Source organism: Akebia trifoliata, chromosome 13, assembly GCF_017979445.1.
Source record: "Akebia trifoliata isolate Shusen 1 chromosome 13, ASM1797944v1, whole genome shotgun sequence".
Lineage (NCBI taxonomy): Eukaryota > Viridiplantae > Streptophyta > Magnoliopsida > Ranunculales > Lardizabalaceae > Akebia > Akebia trifoliata.
Window position 1 is genome coordinate 9,511,634 of NC_141387.1, and position 26,479 is coordinate 9,538,112.

General features: G+C 35.6%; 2 protein-coding genes and 1 pseudogene across 2 annotated transcripts; 1 reads left to right on the forward strand and 2 right to left on the reverse strand.

Moving 5' to 3' along the window:
• Nucleotides 1-402: 402 nt before the first annotated feature.
• On the forward strand, nt 403-9,779 carry LOC147387765 (ATP synthase protein I-like protein). Its single transcript, XM_086421128.1, has 10 exons — nt 403-831; nt 5,743-5,792; nt 6,326-6,422; nt 6,522-6,617; nt 6,700-6,780; nt 6,897-6,988; nt 7,159-7,251; nt 8,266-8,334; nt 9,040-9,231; nt 9,307-9,779. Exons 1-9 carry the CDS (start codon nt 514-516, stop codon nt 9,176-9,178), a joined length of 1,035 nt encoding a protein of 344 aa, XP_086277254.1. The 5' UTR covers nt 403-513; the 3' UTR covers nt 9,179-9,231; nt 9,307-9,779.
• Nucleotides 9,780-12,258: 2,479 nt separating this feature from the next.
• On the reverse strand, nt 12,259-12,714 carry LOC147387766 (cyclic dof factor 4 pseudogene; annotated as a pseudogene).
• A 3,671-nt stretch (nt 12,715-16,385) lies between these two features.
• Nucleotides 16,386-25,569, reverse strand: LOC147387767 (SCAR-like protein 2). The gene is made up of 9 exons (XM_086421870.1): nt 25,162-25,569; nt 23,131-23,294; nt 21,999-22,122; nt 21,786-21,918; nt 20,992-21,059; nt 18,433-20,548; nt 17,775-17,873; nt 16,974-17,072; nt 16,386-16,871 (listed from the first exon to the last, which is right to left on the reverse strand). The coding sequence occupies exons 1-9, from the start codon at nt 25,314-25,316 to the stop codon at nt 16,821-16,823; spliced, it is 3,009 nt and encodes a 1,002-aa protein (XP_086277996.1). The 5' UTR covers nt 25,317-25,569; the 3' UTR covers nt 16,386-16,820.
• Nucleotides 25,570-26,479: the final 910 nt, after the last annotated feature.

Sequence of the window (26,479 nt, forward strand, 5' to 3'; positions counted from 1 at the left end):
CCCGAGGGAAAAATCTATGGTTCTCGCTTATGCCATGTTAGAGGGAGTAGGGGGTGTGTGTTAGAAAATCACGAGTCCATTTTATAGATGTGCTTGGTTGATGCATTTACCAAGAATTGTGGGATCCAAATGCCATTTTCATTTTTGAAGGTGTCTCTTGTATCAAAAAGTAGGTGCAAAGAGAGCGCCCCTTTAAGGATTTACCTTTAAAAGTCAAATAACTTTAAGGGTGTGTTTGTTAACCAATGAAAAAATGGGTTAAATTTTCTTTTTTTCATGAAAAATCACAATTTTGATCTTTCATTTGTGCACTCCAAATAACGTTTTCCCCCACTCGATAGAAAAAGCTTTAAAAAAAAAAAATATTGAAAAAAGATGGGCATAAACTCATCTCCATCACACACACAGGCATAGATATTTTTCTTCTTAGCTTCACCTATTAAATCGAAGTGAGAGTGAGAGTGAGAATTGGAGAACACGATCTTCTCTTCATTTTCTCATCAAGATTCAATAATGGCGATTCTGAACTACATCTCAGTAAATTGTGCAGCAACTCCCATATCTCAAGACTCAACAACTCCAACTCCAGAGCCTAGACAGACCCGTGTAATCCTCCCCAAGAATAAACCTATGAAATGGTCAACAGGTGTGGCTCCTGGCGAGTACGGAGGTCCGCCCACCACAACGAAGCTCCGCAAGTACTGGGGAGGCGAGAAAGAAGATCCCATCACCTCTGATGAATTTATATGGAACAATGATTTCATGGATCGAATGAACAGATTGCTTCAAAAGCCCGACCCTTCTTCCTCACTTCAATCCCCTCCTGTCAAGGTAAATCAAATTAGTATTATTTTTAATTTATGTTCTTTTTTGGTTGCACTATAGTTAGCAATTCGATGCACGGAAAATGTTTGGTACGGATTAATTGGGTACAATAATTTATGTTAATAAACCAAAAGTAGTAGATATGAGGATGTTGAGATGTATGAGTGGAAAGACTCAAAGATAGAATTAGAAAGGATAGGATTTGGGAAATGTAGGAATAAATCCAATAGGTAGAAAAATTTAAAGGAAGGCGACTGAGATGGTTCGGGCATGTTATGTTGGTTTATGATTTAAATAAATCAAATTTATTTAAAAGATTTTATTAAAACATTAAATTGAGTTTTAAACTCTTTTCAAAGGGGATGTATAGTTTTAAGTAATGAATCAAAGAGATTCATTGTATCTAATCCGAAATCTAAGTTTATAAATTTTAGGTCTATAGATTAAGGTTCATGAAATTTATGTTTGTTCATAGACTAAGGTTGATTCATGAGTCCTAGGTTAATGAATCTAGTTAGAAGAGATGGACTTGAAGTTAGAAAATCTTTTGGAACATGTATATGATAAATACATGTACAATGCACCTAATCTAGAAGTTGGAAGAAATTGTCGGGCATATATCAATTAGGGGGTGCAACTTGGTTTAGTTTGAGGTCAAATTGGAACCAAACTGAGATAATTTGATTCCACTTAATAAGAATCAGAACCGAATCAAATTCCATTGGAACCGAACTAACCCAAACCGAATTAAAGTCGGTTTGGTTCTATGGGTTGCCAATATTCTATATTAATGAAAAAAATAAAGATATAATAAACATAAATTTTCATGAAATAAGCCACTGATCTATCCATAAAAAGTCATTAGTTTATCCATAAAAGATCATATATATATTTATTGCATAAGGGTTAGGTTCGGTTCTATACAAACTTGATTCGAGAACCAAACCAAATTAGTCGGTTCTCCATTTTCGTAACTAGAACCGAATTGCAACTTGTTTCAAACCGAACCAAACCACCCCAAAGCTATCAGTTTGGTTTGGTTCTTGGTTTGAATCGGACCAAGTTGCACCCCTAGTATCAGTTAATGGTGATTCATTGCTCTAAGTACATTTCCACCACCACTGTATAAATCCCCCCCAACGTTTTTGGTATCTCACATCTCTCATTTCTCTCCATATATATAACTTATTCTCTTCATCCTAACTTTGGGCATTCTAAAGAGGTAAGGGACATGTTCTTGCCAAGTAGTATAAACTTGTAGAGGAATATGATTGAGTCAAGGTTAGATTGAATCCTAGAGACAGTGTTGTCGCATTCCCTTGCATGAATGGGAGGCTTCGACTATCTTCAAGAAGCGTTTGCACGCTTTTTAGACAAGTTGATTTGATTGATGATATTTTTATTGTTTGTTTTCTTACAAACTAAATTAGTTTTGAGTTTGGTTTCCCAACAAATTTAGGATGGCGAGAGTAAGTACTCACAACAGTGGATAGAAAATGAGAGATGTGAGATATCAAAACACATTGGGGTTAGATTTATATAGTTGTCGAGATGTACTTGGGGCAATGAATCAATCACCATTTATTCGTACATGTTCCACAATTTCTTCCAACTTCAAGTTTAGGTGCGTTGTACATGTATTTATTGCATACATGTTCCAAAAGGTTTTCTACCCTCAAGTTTATCTCTTCTAGCCAAATTCATTCACCCAAGATTTATGAATGAACCTCTGTGTATGAACAAACATAAATTCTATGAACCTTGATTTATATACCTAGATGTATGAATTTAGGTTTCGGACTAGATATAATGAATCTCTTTGGTTTATTTCTTCAAACCATAGGAAGAGTTTAAAACTCAATTTAATGTTTTATAAAATCTTTCATATACATTTGATTTATTTAAATCATAAATCAACATGTTCAACAAAGGCCGAGTATGGTCCTAGTTTAGAAATATTCAAGTTGAAAGTCCTAAAAGAGCGAGAGGAAGACTCAAAAGAACGTGGATGGAGATAATGAAAGCAGATACAAACTCGCTTTCGATAACAAAGGACTTGGCTTTGGATAGAGTGGAATGGAAGAACACGATTCACCTAGCTGAGCCCAACTTCTTGTTGTTGTTGTATTGGCTACGATGATTATGATTATGATCTTCATGTAGATACATATCAAAATCTTGGGCTGTTTGTTTAATTAGTCAACCTAAATAAGCCCTTTAAATTTTTAGTAATGTTAGAATATACCGATTTTTGTTGACAGTGATAACATATTGAGAATGACTTATTGTATGATTGAATCATCCCAAATGTTATGCATATGGCATGTATCATTGTTAGTAAGTTCGTGAATTATACATGATATAAGCATAAGTTTTCATTTTGTGAAGTTTAGTGGTCGTGTGGTGGATTTCTTATTGGGAGCATGTTCCAATTATATGCGATGATAGTTGATGAAATAGTTAAAATAGTTATGGAGGTGGTAAAACTTCAATGACTTTCTGGGGAAAAAGTTAGTGCTGGTGAATTATGTTATCTTGATTGAATTCAATCCAAAGTGAAGTTGATGATTCAAGGAAAAACATCAGTGTATCTTGTTCCATATTCAAGCCAAGGTGGAGATTCTCATCTATATTTCGCTTGAATAAAAAAAAATAAAAAACTTTACAAGGACTTAATATTAGGGATAAATTATAGGAAAGAAATAAGTACGTTTTTGGATGGATAGACCAATTGTTTGCCGACCATACCTAGATTGGTCAATAGTGACTGGCCACCATGCTAAGTTCCTTATCTTGATTTACATCTGACATCTAGTGGGGTTATTAATGGATTTGTTAGTTACTTTATGTTTGGGAATCATTTTTCTTTAAAAATAGAGGGATTGGAACCTGGAATGAACATCCATGGAGTCCTCAAAAGCATTGGAGCATTCAATAAATGGTGCATCCCTCCCAAAGTGGTTTTGGCCTAGTGGCAAGCCGGCCTTCTCAAGAAGGATAGGTCAAGTGTTCAAAACCCTACAAAGCAATGAATTCCTTGGGCCACCCTCCAGGGTCCAGTTGGCCTTCGACACAACCAGTTGTATGTAGGACTTTTCGAGGGGGCGATGCGTGTGACCGTGGGACTAGTCTCACCTGAAGGGTGGGGATATCCACGATAAGCAAAAAAAAAGGCCCTCAATTTTGGAGTGTACTTGGATTATTCCAAGTTATAGGAGTTGGATTTAAATTTTGGTAGTACAAAAGAAATGTCGGATGTGTCGCGGGGGGGTGGGGGGGGGGGGGGCTTCAAAGGGGGAGGGATGAATTGGTGCGACATGGGGCCAAATTTCACTGGATTGTGGCACAAGGCCATTTTATGACTTACAATATGCCTTCACATATTTAAATCGTATGCAAAGGATTCTCCTACCCGTTGTCCAATGGGAATTGTACATCAAGGAGGCCTACGCAACTATTTCGTCACAAAGGTACTACCAACGACAAGTGGTTTTGGGGGTCGAGGGCCCTACTGTAGGTTACGGTATTGGCTTAGGAATGTATCATAAACTGGGAAAGGGCAAGGCACGAACTGTGAAATACAGCTTGACGTGTGCGCCCAAACATAGTACCCAATTAGGATTTAGAAAGAGTTTCAATTATTTGTTTGGGGGTTGGGGGACCTTATTATGGGTCACAATATTGGCTAAGGAATAGGTCATGAAATAGGAGAAGACATGGCATGAACTATGAAATCCAGCTTGATGAACATGCCTAGACATACTACCCAGCTAGGATTTATAAAGGATTTCAATTATATGTTTCTAGGTTGATAGTCTCGGGTTTAGAGAATTGTGATTTTGTATATCTTGTTAATTGCTAGATCACATAGTGGAATTAACGGTTCTCGTGGATGACCCCTAGCTTCAGCGGTGGTCCCTTCCCCTCCCTTTGCCTTAACCAATTTGATGGTTGTTCAAACATTTTTGCAAAGGGAGATAAGAAGAAAGAAGGCATGGAATAGAGGGAAGAATGAGAAAAAGATTAGAGGGAGTGATAACACCTAGATTCTGTATGAGAGAGAGCTTCTTGGGATCACTTGTTTGTCAACCCCTTCATTATACCCAATACCCTTTATTTATGGGATTGTGTTTTGGTGCGGTTATAGCAATTTATATGTCTGCTTGGATTAAAAACTCCCTTGAGCTTTCAAATTCTCCAAAATTTTGACATTGTCTAACGAAATTGAACTTTTTTTCTTCTATATTCCATTAAGGTAGTGAAATTCCTAGTCATCCAATTAGTGACAGACATAAATTGATAATGAGCCCAAATAAAGGTGTTGGTTACGTCAGACAGTTTAAAATTATGTCAAGACATCCTGCTTGTGCAGGCTACACTTTGCATTGCTGCGCCTAAACCTGGATAAAAGAGTAGGCTTTTGTTGACTGGTGTGATATTTTGTTAATCCTTCATGTTGTGTTTGAAGTTGCTTATTGAATAGCGAGATAGGCTCCACATCGCCGCCCATAGGTCTTAATGAAACAAAGGAGAAGATGATCCTTTTTACCAAACATCGCGATCTTATAATAAGAACAAGAAATCTTTCTCGATCATTCCCTTTGCCCTGAGAATCAGGACTTCTCAAATTTGAATTTATTCATTTTGACCCGATATTTGAGATGAGGAATCGATGATGACGATCTCAAAATTGTCATGTAAAGGTTAATTTCTTCATTTATGTTCAGATTTTATAAAATTCAAAATGTCAGAGAACTCTTCTTCTTTGAACGCATGAAGGCCTATCTAATATTCCACACTAATGAGGAAGGTGAATAAAAGTTCCAATTTGCTCTGTTAGAGTGGCATTTAGATCTATCTATCTATCTTTTTATTTGTTTGGTTGTTTATTGTTGATCCATTAATTTCATGTAACAGGAAAAGCCCTCTGGGTTTCTAAGCCTTAACAGAGCTATGAGCCTTGACAGGTTTGTTCTCATGCTATGATTTGGGAACTATGTTTATTTAAGAGAGCTTATATTGCCTCACCAACTTTTACTGACAGCACCCCAAAATGTTGATAAATTTGGGGGTCCAACTCAAAACCAATTGGCATTGAGTGGAGAGGCCCAGGAGTTTATAAGGAGAGAGGCAAGGCAATGAGTGTCCGATGTGGGACTAAACTGAACATGTACCCACACGTGTGGGCTAGGCCAAAGCACGTGGAAATATGAACTGGGTGACGTGGATGAGAGAAAGGCCTGCTCTGATACCATGATAAATTTGGGGGTCCAACTCAAACCAATTGGCAATGAGTGGAGAGGCCCTGGATCTTATAAGGGAAGAGGCAAGGCAATGAGTGTCCGATGTGGGACTAAACTCAGCAGATGTGTGTTAATCTATGGTGATTGACATATGAATTGGGGTGCTGTTAGCAAAAGTTGGTCTGGCAATAGAAGCTCTCTTATTTAAACATGTCTATTTTATTGAGATTTTTGTGCTTTTCAATTTGGGGGTGCAGTGTGGAAATTGATTTGAGCAAGGAACTTAAAGCGCCTTCGAAGCCTGTTTTAGAACAACAAGTTGAAGCTGCAAGACGAGGCCTTTCAGCTACTGAAGTAAGATTAATGTCTTCTATTTCAAAGTTGGGTTCTCTCTCTCTCTCTCTCTCTTAATAGTTCTACACTTTACATTTGGTATTAAAAAATGGTTTTCAGGGCACTGGCATTGCTTCTCCAAGATGGCGATTGGCTCCAACTCGTCGTGAGCAACAAAAGTGGGATAGGGCAACTAAGGCTGCAACAGGGGGCACTGTAAATCCTTTTTTTTATTCTTTTGGATCGGCGGGGGCACTGTAAGTTAGCATTGATAATCAGATTTAGCTTCTGATTGTAGGATGTCATGCTTCGTGAATCAAGAAAGCCTCGTGGAGACCCAAAAGTATTGGCAGCTCAGTCAAGGGAGCAGTATTTTAAGGTATCTATATCTGATTGTTTAGGGTCCACTATGGCAGCTCATTAAATTTGTCTTCATGTACTTTCGGCATGAGAAAATCAATAAGTTGTTTTCTATGTTTTGTAATTGTTGTGCAGTTGAAGAACAAGTTACAAATTCTCACTTTGGGCATAGGTAGTGTTGGTGTAGTTTCGGCTTATATATCTTATTCTCCAGAAATTGCTGCTAGGTAGGTATTAAACAGGCTTTATTTTGAAACCTGGGATATATTCTGATACTTGAATAATAAATTTCATTTGTTGGTCTTAACAAAATATTTCCTCCACTCACATGCACATAAAAAAATAAAAATAAAAATAAAAATCAGATAAATATATTTTGATATTCTTCTGTATTCAGCTTTGGTGCTGGGCTACTTGGATCTTTGGCATACATACGTATGCTTGGGAACAGCGTGGATTCTCTGGCAGATGGAGCTAGGGGTGTTATCAAGTATGTTACATATCTTTAACAGCACAAGTATTTAACAATACTCAAACTGAAAAATCACAATTTTTTTTTTTAGCTTAGTATTACTGTCTTATGATGTTGTTATTTATGCATCAAACCCTCAAACTATATGCACACTGTGGCGTAGTTTATATTTCCCATTTGTTGCTTAATTTTGTAACAGGCAGATTGCGAGGTTTGGTTTCATTGCATAATTTCAAGTGATAAACTAGAAAGAATTTTTTATTATTTATTAGGTTGTTCTCAACAGGAGCTTGTAACATGTTAAGGAAGTTTGTCATGGTCATATGACCTTTTAAGCAATTTGAGAACAAAAAATGAGTCAACATGTTCTCTGAAGTCATAGAAAACCACAATATTTAAGGAAAAGAGTAAAGAACAACACATGGAAAAATTGGTAAAAACTTCAAATGAAAATCTAGTGTCTGGCATACACTAACCATAAGACCTTGATACCTTTATAAGCAGATCCTGTTGTCGTCGTTGTTGTTGTTGTTGTTGTTGTTGTTGTTGTTCTTTTTCTTTTTCTGTTCTTTTTTGGGTGGGTAGATAGTGGACCACCATGTTCAATCCTAAAGTCTAAATTGCTAAGTCTAAAATTCCTTAATTGATGATTGAGTAAGATTTGAGGAGGAAAATTTCAAAACATGCTATGGTGAACACAAACAATAAGAAAAGAACATGTAAAATAAGTGATTGTGGTCTTCCAACACTATAAAAAGTACTGAGAGTTTGTAGCTAAAGCCTATCGATCAGCCTTTTTATGTTTTTTTTTTTGTTTTTGTATTTTTGTATATTTTTTTGTTTTGTTTGTTTTTAGTTCTTTTACAATGGTTGTTCATACGCTATCAAGTTCCTAATTACTACAATTCTATCGCAATCTGATGGCATCGGCTTTTCATTTTCATTTGTCTATAAATTTTTTAGATATGTAATATGCAATGATGGAGGTTTAATTCTGAAGCTTAAGAATATACTGACAATGTTCATTTTCAGGGGAGCAGCTGCACAACCTAGGTTATTAGTTCCTGTGGCACTTGTTATGATTTATAACCGATGGAATGGGTGAGTACAAATGCAATCATGTTCTTCATTTATACTGAGTGGGGTCTATTATTGGAAGGAAGCTTTCAGAAAACTCAATCTTGACACCCATATGCTTTACTTTTCTCTGCTTCACATTTGATATGCTTATTTCTTGCTAATTATTGATATGCTATCTTGTAGAATAAATTCCCCTCCATTCATATATTTTTCTTTTCTTTCATTCTCGCCTTTTTTTTTCAAATGTTGGGCAGTCAAAGAGCATCATGTAAATCAATTGAACATAGCAGAAATGAGAATGTTAAGATGGATGAGTGAAAGGACTAGGAAAGATAAAATTAGAAACAACTGCATTAATGATAATATAAGTGCTCCAATAGGCGATCAACTAGAGAAAATTTGCTGAGATGGTTTGGGCATGTTCAACGAAGGCCGATTACAACCCTAGTTAGAAGAAATATTCAATTTGAAGGTCCTAAAGAGCAAGAGGAAGACCCAAAAGAATTTGAATAAAGAGTGAAAGTAAATATGAACTCACTCTCCATAACAGAAGACTTGGTTTTGGACAAAGTGGAATTGAGGAACATGATACATTTAGCCGACCCCAAATCCTTGGGATAAGACTTTGTTGTTGTATTCTCAATCTACTACCTTTTGTATTATTGTCTCTCTCAATTCTATTTCTTTTCGGGTTTGGTCCATCTGACAACACCGTTTTGAGTGCAGGATCCTTGTGCCAGAATATGGATTCATGCATTTAGATCTCATACCGATGCTTGTAGGGTTTTTCACCTACAAGATTTCTACTTTTATCCAAGCTATTGAGGAATCATTGACAATAGTTAAAAACAAGACCCAAGCCTAAGATCGACCCTTTGATTGTATATATAAGTGGGCAATGTCTTACAGCTTGCAGAGGTATGCAACCCATTTTATCATCCCAACAATCTTTTCATCCTCATAACAGACTCTGAAGTCTTATTTTCTTTGCAGATTAAGGTTTGAACAATGATGTTGAAGGTTAGAAGCTTGAAATTTGGCATGAAAATGTGGTAACAATGAAATGTTAAAGTGCCCTCAATTATTTGTTATCAACTAATCTTATTGGACCAAATTATTTTCCTTGGAGATGTGCTACTTTCTATGATAGATAACATTTTATCCCATAATATAGCCTAAGAGAATGGATCATATTCATCTTCTCTGTATACATGACCAGATAGCATACCTCAGAAATTTGGAATACTTTCTTACAAGGAATGTATAATGGCATTTTGCGTAATTTAAAGATAATTCAAAATCAGCAATGCTAACTATTAGTCAGGGAGTAGGCATAATGCTAGTTAGTTGTTTACAGTGACTGTTGGTTGTACAAATAATTGTAAATTGTAACGGTCGTGATAGGGTCCAATTTTTAGCCCCATATTTACAAGTTGAAGAATTGTGGACCATCCAATTTTTGTAAACCACTTTTGATGGGGTTTTCAGTTCAGAATGGACTGATTTTTGGCGGGGATGATCTCTTTTGACGAGCGGTCAATTTGAATGATTCAGTAAGTTTTGAAAGTAATTCACGTAGAAGGATAGGTAGAAAAAATCAAGTGGAGGGGATACTTCAAAAAAAAAAAGTCAATATTTTATATAATCATTTTTTTTTTTTTGAAAATATCTTACTTTCTTGACTTAGCTGATTAATCAACGATTCATTGAATGGACCCTTTATTGACAAAATTTTCACCACTTTCACAAAAAAATTGATAAATTTCTAACTACAAAAAATGAATCGCAACAATTGGATTAGTAGATTTGGTGGTATTTGGTTCACTGCATTCCACACAAACCATAAACAAATTGTATTGCAAACCAGTTTGCTTTGTACGGATTCATGGATCGATTTAACTTACATCAAATTCGATGTTGAATTAGGTCTAAAACGATAAACATGCACATAACATAAGGATCATAACTCAAATCAGGTAAAGGGAATACTTAGAAACCCCATGATTTGATGTTAATTATCTACCCATCATGAATTATTGGTCTTTTAATGGAAAAAAATTCTAGAACCACCAGAACCAGCAATTGTTGAAGTTGAACAACCCATTAGAGTGTAAAATATTGAATTAATATCACATGTTGTTGTTGTGCAAGTCAATTAAATATTAATTAATGATATTTTGTTTGATTTAGCTTAGGCTTTTGACCCATAGAATAATCAAATTCATTGTTATATATAGATTTTTCTTGGTTGGATTAGAGATAGTGTGGTTTACAAGAATACAGGCATACTTCCATGTTTCAGAGTTGTACCTAATATCTTACTCCATGCCACGTGGCCCACATGCAAGAGTATCTAGTCATAAATCATGAGTAAATCGTTTAAATATTGGGATGTATCATAAATCTAAGTACTGATTTCATCTGTATCATATTAGATCCTCATTTATTTTTTATGTACCATTTAAGCATGGTATCACTTTTATAAAAGTGCTTTTATGGAATAACTTCTCTTTTATTATTTCTACAATAATTGCTTCTCCATGTGACGATTACTTGGTGATAATACCTTTTGGGATGTAGAAGCGCTTTTCGAAACAGTCGTGATAATCTAACGCTCTGTTGTTTTTACGCTATCTGACCTGGCAGTTCACAGAACTATAAATCTTTGTCTTTGTGTATCCCCAACCTAAGGATCTATGATGATTTTGTGAAGGGAGTGTACAAAAAACATCTATAAAAAAGCATCAGATTATCAGAGAGACAAAACAATGAGTGTTCGACGTAGGACTAAACTCAACATGCCCTGCACGTGTGGGCCGGACTAGGCCAAGGCACATGGAGATATTAACTAGACGATATGGAGGAGAAAGTGCCACTTTGATACAATGATAAATTTGAGGGTCTTAACTCAAAATCAATTGATAATGAGTGGAGTTGCCTAGAAACTTATAAGGAGAGAGACAAGATGATTTGTGTCCGATGTGAGACTAAACCCAACAGAACTGGCTTTCCCTCATCCTTGTCATCTAGTTCAAATCTCCACGTGCTTTGGCCTAGTCCGGCCCACACGTGTGGGGGCGTGTTGAGTTTAATCTTACATCAGACACAAATTGCCTTGATCTTCTTATAAGCTCTTGGTCCACTCCACTTATTGCCAATTGGTTTTGAGTTGGACCCTAAATTTAGCATTAAGTGAAAAACAACTTCAACGGGCACTTTTATCATCGATATAAAATCTTAATAGTGTTGATATTATTATAATAATTATGGATATTTTCTTTAATTTTTTTTTTAACAGTTTGTTGGAATTTCTCAAAAACTCTTGATGCCAAAAGTGGGTTTGAGTAACTTCTGATTTTTATTCAAACTTTTGCTTGAATGCCATGTGCATACGATCAGTAAATCAGTAATTAATTTTTGATCAAAATTGTACTTTTGAGATAAAAAATTAAAATATTTTAATTAGATCCTTCAACTTGCACCAAAGTATTTTATCGTTAAAGTAATGACAACCATCATGATTTTTATTCCTCATTTTTCGTCTCATCTCGTTCATGAACTATACCGAGATGACTTGCCAACTCATCTCGATTATCTTATGTTCAATAAGATTGGAGCTTTTTCCTAGATCTCTCCTAACTAGAACGAAGAAGAAGAAGAAAACGAAAGATCTCGGTGCCCAAATAATCGATCTTGAACGATTTTTTAAACCACACAAATGACATAGGTGCCAAGTGGACGGTCTACATCTGAGGGAGTATGATTGCTCATACTGCTACACAATCAGAATATTTGATAATTGATTGAGATACAATCATTAAGGATAATTACATTACAAAGCATAATTAATTAGTAAACTAATCAATAACCAGCCTGTATATTTACACCACTTGCAAAGTTGCAATATATTTTCATTTTACAACAAATTATAACAAATAAGAAAAGTCAACATAGTTGACCAGGCGATCCAGTACACCGTCTTTTCACCTGAACATGCCGGAAACCACCACTTGAGGCGGCCATATGCCATTGCTCTACCACCCCAGAAACATCAAACACGTCGCTTGAGAACTCGATTGGCCCATCGTTTGAGAACTCAATCGTGCCATGGCCTGATGGCTTTGTTTTTCGGCGACCGGCCCCGATGGGTACGTTCCTGAGGGCCCCACCAGCAGTCCAGTACCTCTGGCAGCCCTTACAGAAATGCCGAGGTTGGTTAACGTTGTAGTTGTTGAAGTAGCAGAATTTAGTCTCCATGCTTTTGCATCTTGGGCATTGGATTGCCTTATCAGGTCTTCTTACCTTGAGTGTTTCCTCCTTGGCTTGTTTCATCTCCACTGCAATTGTAGTGCCAAAGAGCTTGAAACCCATAGCTTCTTGGGCTTTATCAATGTCAGCCATGAGAGAGAGAGAGAGAGAGAGAGAGAGAGAGAGGGTGGTGATTTTCTCTTCAGAGACTACTTGTTATGTTTCATGCCTTGAGAAAGATAGCCCGTGAAATGTTGTTCACATATTGGATACCTTGCTTAGCAAAAAAAAAAAAAAATAAAATATTGGGTACCTTGTCAAAGCCCATCAATGAGAGAGAGAGAGAGAGAGAGAGAGAGAGAGGTGGTTTTCTCTTCAGAGACTAGTTGTTATGGTTCATGCCTTGGAAAAGAGAGCCCATGGAAATGTTGTATATATAGGAGGTGGTGTGACACTTTATCAAAACCCATAGGACAGCAGCCAAGAAATGCCTGGGACCCATGAATCAAAAAGCTGATACTACGATTTTAGTCCACGTCATCATAAAGGTGACATGGCTACGCTGGTTCCAAGTGTGTCTCACAGGTGGATTTCTTTTGTAAAGTAGTGGTGGGAACATAAAGCCATAAAAGGAGATGGAGCTTTAGTATTTAGAAACATCTCCTTTAGAGATCACACATTCATCTTCTCTTTCACTGTTGAATGATTTTGTATGTCGCTATGCTCAAGAATTCAGTCTATGTGACATCTCATGGTCACTAATCATCCAATAGATGTTATCCCATCTTCCATTAACCCCGAGATTAAAGTTTCTTCCATGGGATCCACCAAAACATCCAACATTAGACGAAGTTATTGGACCTAATTTATTATAGAATCCACTAATCGGAAAGTTATTGTCATTCTATCAACGCAAATTTTGTCAACCGATTTGGGTTACATAGACGATGACTTTCATACATATTTGTTGAATCCGTTAATCAAATGATTATCCTTCCATCAACACAATTATGTTGATCTATTATTTGTTGGATTGCATAGTTGACGACTTCCACGCATTTATTGAATCCGCTAATTAAACGGTTATCCTCATTCCATCGACACAAATCATGTTGATCCATTTGTTGGATTGTATAGATGATGTCTTCAACACACATTATAATTACTCTACATGAATATCTGACCATTTTTCCTTTATAAATCCCACATGGTGGGGAATTTTTTAATGAACAGTGAGTGCTAAAGTGAGTTTGTCTACTTTTGATCCTCAAATTTGGAGACTTTTTATAGCAATGTTTTGTTCTTTTTCAAAAGTTATCTTTTGATGAGGGTCTCTATGGATTTCATACTTTGTTGTCTCAGTTAAATAAAAGGTGGGGATTCACTTATTTGGGTATCTTTTGATTATAATAGAATGGAGCTTGAGTGTGAAGGATCTCATTAGTCTTACTTTAGCAAGAAAACTTATTCAATTAATTAAAAAGTGGAGCTTCATCCTATCACTTTTCTCATTAAAAATACACAAAGAAGCATCTCCTTTTTCTTTCACTTGAAAAAGGGTAGAGTTTTTTGGGTAAGACTGAGTGTGTCTTTTTATTATAAAAGAAAAGAAACAATGTTGAAAAGTAGAATTGGTGGGTTGGAAAGTTTAAGTGCTTGCTTTTGTTGTTCATCATCAAATTGCTTTTATTTTATTAATCCTTGAGAAAGTCATGCTTTTCTTCCACATTTTGTAATTTTTTATTAGAGCAACTTGGAACCCTAATCAGATAATTATAGTCACAAAAGTAACATTATTTAATAAATTTATAATTATTTTTTTTTGGTGGGTAAGCTTTGGGTTAGACAGACTCCTACCTACTTGACACTAAAATAGAAAAGATTAAAAGTGCATAAGGTAAGAAAGTTTGCTGCACTATTAATCTTCCTCCATGTCAACTTCATCAAAGTGTTATCCCAAAATTTAGAACAATTGGACAAACAAATATTGTTCCTCCATTCGAATCTCTTTTTTATTCTATTAATTCAATTGTGTTTATACATCAACTCTTAATGTTTCAATTCAGTTCTTTTTGGTTTTTACTATTATTAGTCTTTTAGAAAACTTAAAAGATGCATTTTTCTTGATTCCCATTTATCCCTTTTTCCCTAGACTATATAACCAAACAATGCTACACCACAAACGAGGAATCCTATCAAAGAAAAGAAAACTCAAAATATTCGTTAGCTTGGAGAATCGAACTTATGTTTGATTCTTGTTCTTGATTTAGGTATTTTCCTTTTTGTGAGGGGAATTGGTGCCTATATATTGATTAATGATTCTTTATTCTCTTGTGGAGATGGGGTTGTTTTGTGTATGTGTGCACATTTGTTCATGTATGCATGTATTTTTCCATATATAAGTTGTTGGTTGTACGTATTTTATTTAGCTAGACTACATAAGGTCACATTTTATTTTGGACATTTATGTCATATTTTGAGATCAACACCTAGTTTTGCTTCCAATTTTCTTAAAGCCAATCAAATTGGCATAGACATTTGCTTGATAAATTTATAAACAAAAGGTTTGAAGAGTAGTTGACCACAATCCACAAGAGATAAGGACTTAAGGGAAAGGACTACTTGAGAGTTTAAAAAGAATTAAGGGCACCAAGGAAAAGGGGTACTCTAGGGAATGATAAGGGTGCCAAAGTGAAAGCCTCCATAAAGTGGTCTGCCACAGACGTCGACTACTATCCATGAGAGATAAGAGCTTAACTTTCAACACGACTAAAATTAGATGCAATTGGTGTATTGTTTGGGTTCATATCGACGTGGAAAGAGAGCTTAATTAGGATTTTGTGGAGAGACAAAGACCTCTCTCCGATAATACATTCATGTTAACTAGTGTTAAGTTCTTGAATAAGAATTCCTAAGCTTTCCTCTTCACCATTAGTTGTTAAAGGTAGCATTTACAATGCCTATTCATTTGATTGAAGGTAGCCATTTGCAATCCTAGTTCATTTCGATATGTATGGACCACTTGATAATATCCAACTATCCAACATTTAATTTTTAATAAAAGTTGATCGCTAACATGTGTGCATATCCTGAATGAGTAAACCATAGGAGAGTTGCCAACTCCAATATTTAGTCGCCTTGATGTAAGATTCCTTAGAAACGATTTGGATAAATAAGTTTCATGATGAAGTAACGAAACTCATGTTTTGAATGCGCTCACATTTCAATTCACCATTAATTCATCACCATCATCAAAGCCTCTCCCTGAAAAAATTAAGTTAACAAATCATGTTTAATTGCTTAATATTTATCTAAATCTGCATCTTCCATTAAAACAAATGTGTTCACATCCGCTCTCACTAGCTCCATCCATGTTCTTTTCGGTCTTTCTTCTTGTTGGTGTAGAATCCATGTTCCTTCCAAATAGAATTATGATTAACGTTCACTAAACATGAGGTACTACACCATCTCAATTGATTTTTTTTTTCTTTGCTTATCACATATTGGTGTTTTTTATTTTATTTTTTTATTTTATTAAGTTTCTTAATTGTCCAAGAATCATCTTCATAAACTACAACCGATCTTACTTCGACCTTATAAAATTTTCCTTTGGGATGGACTCAAATCACTTAGCACTCTAGAAACACACCTCCACTTTATCCATCTACCTCTAAGTCTATGAACAACATCTTCATCAGTCTCCCTACAATCAAATTAAGTCTGACAATTAGGGATTTAAGTAGATAATTTTTAAATTGGGTTAAACACACAAATATCAAAGTTTGTCACACTTTAATTTTTTTTTTTTGTTGATAATTATAAAAATTATTCAAGACATAGAGAATGCCTAACATATATTCAGAATGGTACCCATAAAGTTGGCGAAGTCGAGAAACTTTTTTTAAATGAAAATTATAATCTATAATATAAATATAAGGGATGGATACGGAGCAATCCCGAAGATAATTTCTACAACAACAACAACAATGATTGGGCTGGCGCCTTTTGAGAGTCATTATATAGAAATAGGTGCCAGAAGGATTTAGAATGAAGGATATGATGGACTAGTTATCTTAACCAAGACTTTACAGCATATATAGTTTCAAAATAATGAGAAAGGGCAAGCATGAAATACAAGATAAGCCCCACAAATTTAATTACACTAATAAAAGGAACTGAAATTATTTACATATATACTACAGATTCGCCAAATCTCACCAGTTGAAAGTACAAAAGTAATCAATAAGCTTCCATGAAAATCAACTATCGCTCCAGTTGTCATCGTCTTCCTCGTCACTTCCCACGAATGCCTAACAATTTTCTTGTAAGATCAGATGAGTGAAAATTGACAAAAAATGAAAAAAATGAGTCAGATAGGATTATAATAGGAAAACAGATTAAACATGCAGAACCTGGCGTATTGCATTTGCCTTCTCTAGAATTGCAGTCATTTTGGTGTCGGTAGGTGCGACAGTTGGCCTTGCTGTTACTGTACGCCTTAGACTGAGCGACTGTAAGTTCAATCAACAAGAGTAAGTACACAACATTAGGTATAGGTCAAACTCAGCATTGTTTTATTGGACTCATTAATGTTGGCATGTAACATGGGATTGGATCCATGACCCCAAAGTGATTCCATGAAGAACTTTTAAGAAGAAAGCAAAACCCATGTTTTAAACAGTCCGATATCGTGTTTTCTTAGTAAGAACAAATTAATCATTTTCTATTTAATTGTTGTGAAACACGTGTGGAGTAGAGTTATGCACACATTGAAATTTCTGAAACTTTTGAGTGGAAAAGTTGTTCATTTCTAACGGAACCACAACCCCATTCACTCTAAGATTCAGTTATTGATAGAGAATCCCATAACTTTTTTATGGTATATTTTGAAACTATAGCCTCGTTTGGTGGTCTTGACCATTATAAATAATGCAACAACAGAACAATAATATTCCCCAGTATGGCAGCAAATCAGGACAGTATTTAGAAAAAGAGTATTTCAGAAGAATGATCATAATGTACTAATGAAGATAGTGCCTCACCATTGTAATTGGGGTATTTCACACTTCTGTATTGCAGATTTTATCATGTAAGTTCAATCTCATATGTCATCAACATCATTCCTATGCCTAGTTGCCCCTCACAAGTATACCCAAGTTCACTTAGATTTTGAAAATCTAACTAGAATGCAATAAAAGAAGATGAGTTCTCACCTTGCTTCTGATTTGATGCAGCAAATCTTCCTTTTCATCAGTATCCTTACCATTAACAGCCTTCTTAACTTCTCTGTGCCCAATCAACATCTGGTGATACTGTTGCATATATAGATTAATTACCCTAATTAGAACACATGAACACACAAAGGGATGCAATGCTAAATTGCTGATTAAGGTTGACGGGAAGGAAATATTCTAAAGAAACTATTTTTATTATCTAGATTTAACAGTAACATGACTCCGGTACAATTATTCTGCTGCAAGTAATAGGTACACATCCTAAAAATTACAAGCATGTCCAGAGGAATCAAGGAAAATACTCAATGGAGTGGAGTGTAAAATAAAGGATGCATTGAACAATAAAGATCAATGATTGCTCGAGTAAGTAGTACTTCAGTTTGTGTTGATGGAGTTGAACAGGCGGCGAAAAATGACATGGATTGAGGTAGTAAGAAAACATCTTAATATATGTGCCTTAACAGAAGATATGACTTTGGATATTATTAAATGGGAGAATAGGATTGTCTTACTGATCAAAATGGTTAGGATAAATCATTGAAAAAAACGATGAAGCTGAATTATAAAAAATAAAAAAAACCCAGGTCAATTTCCATGTTCATTTATGCCAGTACTAATGAAAATACAAATAACCTACCATGATGACATTGCTCTTTTGTGTACATGCAGTGGCCTCCTTATTTTGTGGTTGCTTTGGTGGAGCTGGAATAGGTTTCTTTGAAGTGGTAGATCCCTGAACTTGTAGATTATATTGAAAACTAACATCATCAGATATAGAACCTTGTTTATCTTCTGCTACAGAAAACTGGGGTTTCATTACACGCCATTGCATTGGAGGGAGTGGAGGCAGTGGAGGTGATGTCTCATTAGAATATTGCGATGCCAAATCTAGATCTTTTCCGCCTGCAATAAAATTTGGAACATTTTGTAAAGAACCAGAATCGACATCTGGACATTTAAAATCACAGTCAGAATAGATATTATCACGGAAAATTCCCTCAAGTTGTAAAGCGCTCGAGATGGATTCAGCTGATGAGACTCTGCGTAAAGCATCATTATACTCCCACTGCTCAGAATTTGATTCTGAATGTTGACTTATAGGGTCATCAGACATATATTGGGATGATCTACAGAAAGTGTCATCATCAGACTCCAAACCAATATCCTGTATTAGAATATCATGGTCTGGAAGGAACTGGAATGAAGGAAAAATGACATCTTTAATGCTATTCAGTTTCAAAGCCTCAAAGCCATCTATAGGGTGGAAAGAGAACTTCATATGTGCTAATGGTGGTGATGAAGAAAGCGAGTTTGTCGGAGATCCATGTTTGAGCTGTTCTTTGACATCAGCCATGCCTGACACAGCTCCAGGAGTCATGACACCAATTTCTAGCGAACCATGTCCCAGGGTATTACTAAAGCCACCACTACTATGACATGAATCTTTAGGTTTCTCAAGCTTGGCTTTTGAGATAGTTGATAAAATTTCCAAAGAGTTATCTTTTGACATATAATTTTCGTGCTTATCATGGCTTGATGTGGAGCATTCTGAATGATCAATTGTCCTGACTATGTTTCCCATTCTTCTAACAAATTGATCCAAGGAAAGATCGGTCAGGCCATCCAAATCAGGTGATACATCCCTCACTCTAGAACATGGGTGCTTCTCTATTGGTTCAGGGGTCTTAATAAATATATCCAGTTTCGTTATGGATCCATCGGTATGAAACTTGGGCATAACAGTGTCACTTGAAAGACCAAGGTCATCAACTTCAGTACCACGAGTAGAATTCTGACTTGTGAGATTCAACGCACTGCAATCTTGTGGTCTTGAAGGCTCTAGTCCTAACATGCCTCCATTAGTCCAGAATTTAGTGGACGATCCGACAGAAATGTCAGCATGAGATTCTTCAGACTCGTACAGAATGTTCGTAGCCTTGTCATTCAATGGAACCTGTAAAGTGGGAATATTGAAGCCAGAAGATGGCTCGCTGAAGTCAAAACCATTTAGGAGATCAGTACTTCCACACAAATCAGTGTCTAAAGAAATGTCTAGATTAGAAGACATGCCGATAACTTGAGGTGGAACTGAGTTGGAGAAACTGTTGGAAATTTGCTTGTTTAAGGAACCAAATGGTTCATTACGTGGTTCAACATTGGATGAATCTGAAGCTTTAGCAATCGTACTGTGCACCGCGGCTGTTCCACATTCCATTCCATTATCTTTGAAGTTGGCTGAGGGTAGCTCTTCGTCCTGTTTGGTTTGATGCTCAAAATCAGTCTCGCTTTCTGAAACCATGGTGTTAAGTGCATCCACGTAATTGTCTGGCTCACTTCCAACCTCATCAAACTGGTTTCCATCCGAAAGTGACTCTGGAATGTTTTCATCACGATGTAAGATATCCTCTGCTTTCTCATCCCAAATAAGAGAAGAAGAATTGTTTACACTTCTCTCTTTCAAACGCATGTGTGGGAAAACATCATCTGCACCTCCACTTTCTTCATTGGAATTGGAACCCATGGTATCACTAGAATGCATCTTTAACCTAGAAGTCAACAATTCATTGTATTCTTTTTCTTCGTGTCGCATGGAAGAACTTACATGAGAAATGCTTTCAATGTAGCCCAACCTGTTTCCTGAATCATGCGATGTAGATTGGTCTCCTAGTTCAGATTTTGGCCTCGTCTCAAAATTTAAAATAGTCTCCACAGCAGCATTTGGTCCATAGATATTTGGAGAAGCAAACTGCATTCTGGTTTATCAGATTTCACCAATTTGTTAATTCTTTTGAACCACAGAGTTAAGTTGCTCAAAATCATAAAAATCCCAAATTAGAACTATGCCACTTATTGTTTGGCCATTTATCCATACATAAAATGAAAAAAAAAAAATTGAGACTTTTTAAAAACTGAATGGATGATTGGACCCAAAATTTATCAAATTGATTGGACTGTGATCGGACCCTAATTCAATCTGGTTGGACTGACCACATTTATTGAAAATTTAAAACTAGTATGTTATTAATTTTTTTTTTTTTTCCTTTTCCAAATTACCTGAATTTATTTTCATAAAAAAAATCACTCATAAAAACCGACTGTTCACTATTTTAATCGATTTTATTGCAAAATCTGGTGAGACCTGGTCGGTCCGCCAATTTTGCTTCAGATTTTAAAACAATGTAGAAAATCCAAATACCTTCCATTGTCGCGAGATATTGAAACAGCATGAGAGATCTCTACATTCCTCAGCCGTGACACCTTTTTCTGTCCATAAAAATTTTACTATGAAAAAGAGTTTTTCAATATGCAGGAAAATTGGAAGTACTGACTGAGCTTGATAAAACAGTAAAAAAAGAAAGTAATTGAACTAGTTCAACTAAGCCAACTTTCTTGAATGAGGGCCTAAACAAGCATAACAGGTATTGAGGAGGGTGTTACCAACGTAACAAGAGCTAGATGGATAAAATGAAGGTGTGCTTCTATAGTGCTATGTGATAAACCCATCAACCATATGAAAAAAGAAAATTTTATTAGACGACAGTAAGATCAGCTGTGCCTTATGGAGTTGGATGTGTTGGGTGATCAAGATGCAACACGTTAATAGATTGAGCTTAGAAGAGATGAGGATGCTGATATGGTGCTGGAAAGACTAAAAAGACAAAGTTTAGAAATTAACAAATTCATGAACATGTAGGAACAATTACAATAGGTGATGAACTAAGAGAGATTTGATTGAGATGGTTTGGTCATATTCAACAAAGGCCAATTATAGACTCAGTTCGTACGTTGAAGGTTTTAAAAGAGCGAGAGGAAGACCCAAAAGAACATGGATTAAGGTAACAAGAGTGTATATATTTGAAATAACAGAAGACAGGGATTTAGATAGAATTGAATGGAGGAATGAGATTTGTTCATCTGAACCCAGATTTTTGGGACAAGTCCTCCGTGATGATGATCTTATGTATTTACCAAATAGATCTGATACTACACCTTGCTTTCCTGCGACTTCATTTCTCTTTGAAAGTTCTCTGCATTCGTTGGATCTGAGCTATCCAGTGCTCTCTTAAAAAAGGATGGATCTGAATATCTTTTTAAACAAGATCCAGAACCACCAGTATCAAATCTGACAAGTAAAACCAAGAGATTTTAATATATACCGATCAAATCAACTGAGATAAAAACCAAAATATTAGTAAATCATACTTGTCAAGCAAGTGTAAACGTGGTGGATCCCGGCATTCTTCATAGGAGCTCATAATGAATTGTGGAAGATCACTGTGAATGAGGTGATTTTGCTCAGTTCGAATATTAGCGTGCCAGACAGAACCTGAAAAAAACAATTGCTTTCCTTCAACTAATATAAAATGGAATAAAATTCCCTGCTAAATAATCTTAGTGAAGGCAAACTTTACCAAGTGGAAGACATATTTCCCTTTGGTTCATCTTTCAAATAAAATGGTTTGAAGAGATCTTTCATTACTCATACTTCATATAACAAAACAGAATGAAAATCTGAAGGTTTTAAACTGCATTCTCTATATATGCCCACCATAATTGTATGATATATTTGCAACTTTCCCTACATATGTTTGCAGTTTTTGTTCTTTGTTAAATTTTTTATTTTTTATTTTATTATTATTATTTTCATTTTTTCCTGTTGTTGCACTCCCTACCCTATAAAGCCAATGGTAGTGGAGAAAGGGAGCCGAGCTCAACCACATGAAGATGAGGCAAGTTCACTCCATTCAACTCTCTAACGGATTCTCCTTTCCAAGCCAAAAAAAGAAAAAAGAAAAGAAAGAAAAAAAAAACAAAAAAAAACAAAACAAAACAATCAGGACATATCCTGTCCACAATAGAGTTTTACATAGGCAAACATATATGGATAGAACTAACAGTCCAATGAGTCACCACACCTAAATTTTCTCGATAACATCGTTGGCACTTGAGATTTCATGAATTTTTTTGTGATTCCTCTCTTCATAAATGCCCCAACATATGAAAAAGGAAGAGGAATTTCCCAATCAAGAAGCCACAATCAAAAGGTCCCCCTGGCCTTAGCGCTATCAAGTCCATGATGTTGGCAGTAAATGAAGAGGAATTTACTAATATCAGCTCTTAGAGAATGGTATAATCATTCTTGTTTACAACTAAGATTCTTTGAAGAATACATGCCAATCAACAATACTGTTGGGTTATCTAACCCAAACAAAGAAAAATCAGGAACCCAAAGAACATTTTAATTATAGATATCTACGAAGCTCCACTATCAAATGGCTCAAAAGGATTCTTAGAAACATTAGAATAATGATAATAAATGATAGAATATGCATACTAGTTGTATGAGAGAAATGTATGTGGTTTTCTAGGGAGAAAACATTCTCTTCAAGTGGAGGAAGTGCTGTTTCTATGTGTTGAACACGAATCATCATTTTATGACTTCGAGCAGCCGTAACCATCACTTGCTCTTGTAAATCATGAAAAACCTCTGCTGCAAACCTGTAATATGACCAAGATGTAGTCTCAGAACAGTAGTATACAATTGATAACATTCAAACGATATATCAATTAAAATGTTAAATATTAGCAATTTTTGGAAAACCAATAAAAATGGAATACTACGACAAAATTGTAAGCAAAAAAAAAAAAAAGAGCTGATGAATGAAGACTGCATATTTGTTTTCTATTCATTTCTATGAGTAGCTCTAACTTCCAACTTCACAATAACAGAATTGCTGCTTTGTGGCGCACGAGGCTGAAATTGGACGAGTTATTTCTCTTTGATGGCTTGATTCCCTCAACTTTTATGCCTTAAGGAGTATGAACATCATTCCGGTCTTGCCACATTTTCTATCTACACTCCTCTTCTAAGGCTTATTTATCAACCAAAACCTCACTGTTCCGCAACTGGAGAGAGGCACTCAGAAGATCAGTATTTATATTTTAAACAGAGTGTAGGGGCCATGGAGATTAGCACATTTTATTCATCATATTCTAAATCTTTGTTCCAGCACCATTATCTCCTATTTCTAATCCAACTTTGAAATAACAAGTGTTCAAATCACTCCCTAAAAGCAAATGAACAAACAAAATTTGAATCTAGTAATCTCTTTATTGTTTCTTTCAAAGAACTGTTATTTACCCAAAAAAAATTAAAGAAAATAATTCTGACAAACTAGGAAAGTTTAAGTGGAGAAATGCTGGTGGGAATCAATTGAAAACCAGGAAGTTGAAGCCATCGCTAAGAAGATACTTGAGGTGAAATGCAAGATACTTAGTAAAGCCCAAGTCCAATGATATGAGTAATTAGCAAACAAACAAAAAAAACTGGTCAATGATGTGAGCTATTGGCCCAACTATTTAGGGAGTGTTCAATTTGGTAGTTCATAGGTCACTCCTAGGGTCTTGAGGGTTTCCTATTTTTGGGGAGTTTTACATGTTTTGGTCCCGATTTTATAAATAAAGATCTCTGGGGCTATAAAACTTATGAGAAAATAGTGATTATTCTTGTTCTATTCCATGAACGTAGGCACACTGTCGAACCATGTAATTCCTTGTGCATTTGTTTGTCTCTTTGCTATTTTGTTTTTTTCACACCATGTTCTTCAGCTGAGATCGTGAGTTCCAGTAGCGGTGACCCTTCTGTTTTCAATATAACATCCTAGACACAATAAGAGATTAATAGCAACTTCTCATCGATGGTTTGACAGTACACTTGCTTGGATAGGATATCCTCATTTGTGATTTCAGTTATGTGGAGTTCATTAGTTGACGATGAAAGGATTCCATATGAAAGCGATGATAGAATTCTATGTATAAGGAGGCCTTCAACAAAGCCCACTCTCCATCTTCACATCTTTCCGCTCGGCTTTCCCTACAAATCATTTCCGATCTAGTGATGATCATAGAAACAACAGAATTCTGAAGAAGGCTACGGCGATCAATGGAATAAAAACTCAAGCAAGACAGAAATGATTACTACTGATATTTACCTCATTAACGCATACTAATTCCCTCAAACTCAAAACTAAACCTAAACATCCACAAATCTCAACAACATTACTAAGGTACCGAAACTCAAATAATTCGAGCATTAATGCATGAAATCAAACACTAAAATCTTACAAATGGACAACTAATACAGAATTCATAATAAGGCAAAAAAGAGTAAAAATGATAACACGTTTACATCATTAACACACACTAATTCTGCCAAACTCAAAACTAATTAAACCTAGAAATCCACAAATCATAACAACATTACTAAGATACCGAAATTCAAACAACTCCAGCATTAGGACACAAAATCAAACATTAAAAACCTACAAATTCACAAGAAATACGAGTATTCAAAGAAGAAACTCACTCAGCTAGATCTCCTAACTGTCGTAAAATCCCAACAAGTCCTGCAACTGCTAATCCATCAAGAAAAGCCTTAGAATCATCTTTATTCGCAGCTCTGTACATCTCTGGATCTCCCAAACCGAACTCATTACGAACTTCAAACCGAACCAGAGGCATAGCTATTGTGCTTTGATCTCAACCTCTCTTTCTCTCTGTATCTCTGTTTTTTGAGAAAATCGATCTCTATCGAAATGAGTTGCGGAAGAGAGCTCGAACCAGAGGTTTAATGGCGGAATCAAAATTTAATTTAATTTATTTAATTAAAAAAAGATGAGATTAGGTGATTAGATGGAATCAGCTTAACTGCTACATCGAAGACATTGCCACCTTTACAAGGCATTCTTGGGAAATAAAATTATCTCGAGAATCCTCTGAAATTAATTAAATATATTTTGGTTTTCGAGTGAGATTCATTAATGGCTTACATGTTGTCTTAACGGATATCTGGAGTCATTTTTGGTTTGAAGTAACGGAAACAAACTGACACACAAAGTCTGTTTTAACGGTAATGCCCAAATCCGCGGGAATGCACGTGCGACACAGGTATCATTTTGTCTCGCTTCCTAAACGAGTCAGATCGTTTGAATCGGTTTATAATTATTTTTCAATATGTGATATATAAGGTAAATTAGTTGATATTCAATTACAAACATTTAAATCATGGGAAATGTTCAGCAACAAACATTTTGGCAAAACATTTTTCAAAACATGGGTTAGAAGTTTTGGAATGGGCTGATTTTTGGTGAGGATGATCTCTATGGTGAGGAGATCATCATCACCAAAAATCAGCCCATTCCAAAACTTCTAACCCCATCAAAAATGGTTTACAAAAAATGGACGGTCCACGATTTTTCAACTTGTAAACTGGGGCTAGAAGTTTTGGAATGGGCTGATTTTTGGTGAGGATGATCTCCTCACCGTAGAGATCATCCTCACCAAAAATCAGTCCATTCCAAAACCTCTAACCCATGTTTTGAAAAATGTTTTGCCAAAATGTTTGCCAAAATGTTTGCCAAAATGTTTGTTGCTGAACGGGACCCTTAAATCATTAAAGAGATTTGGTATTTTATATAGGGGAGCTCTATTATTGACACCCACTTTTTAAGGTAAATTAACTAACTTAGTGAACGCACCCCAAAAATTTTAAAATATTTTTATAAATAAATCTTTCTTAAGTGTAACTACCAAAAAAAAAAAAACATTTTAGTGAAAAGAGAGCTTACACGACTAAACTTCACAAGGAGTCATTGTTCCTCAAAAAAAGTTAACAAACGAACTTC

What these genes read in the sequence shown, in the direction of transcription:
- LOC147387765 (XM_086421128.1), top strand. Translation starts at nt 514, where the DNA reads ATGGCGATTCTGAACTACATCTCAGTAAATTGTGCAGCAACTCCCATA. An exon ending in AGGCTGCAACAGGGGGCACT is followed by an intron (nt 6,618 to 6,699) that starts GTAAATCCTTTT and finishes TTCTGATTGTAG; the next exon opens with GATGTCATGCTTCGTGAATC. An exon ending in GGAGCTAGGGGTGTTATCAA is followed by an intron (nt 7,252 to 8,265) that starts GTATGTTACATA and finishes GTTCATTTTCAG; the next exon opens with GGGAGCAGCTGCACAACCTA.
- LOC147387767 (XM_086421870.1), bottom strand. Translation starts at nt 25,316, where the DNA reads ATGCCTCTGGTTCGGTTTGAAGTTCGTAATGAGTTCGGTTTGGGAGAT. An exon ending in CGTTTACACTTGCTTGACAA is followed by an intron (nt 21,919 to 21,998) that starts GTATGATTTACT and finishes TTTACTTGTCAG; the next exon opens with ATTTGATACTGGTGGTTCTG. An exon ending in AAAAGAGCAATGTCATCATG is followed by an intron (nt 17,874 to 18,432) that starts GTAGGTTATTTG and finishes TATATGCAACAG; the next exon opens with TATCACCAGATGTTGATTGG.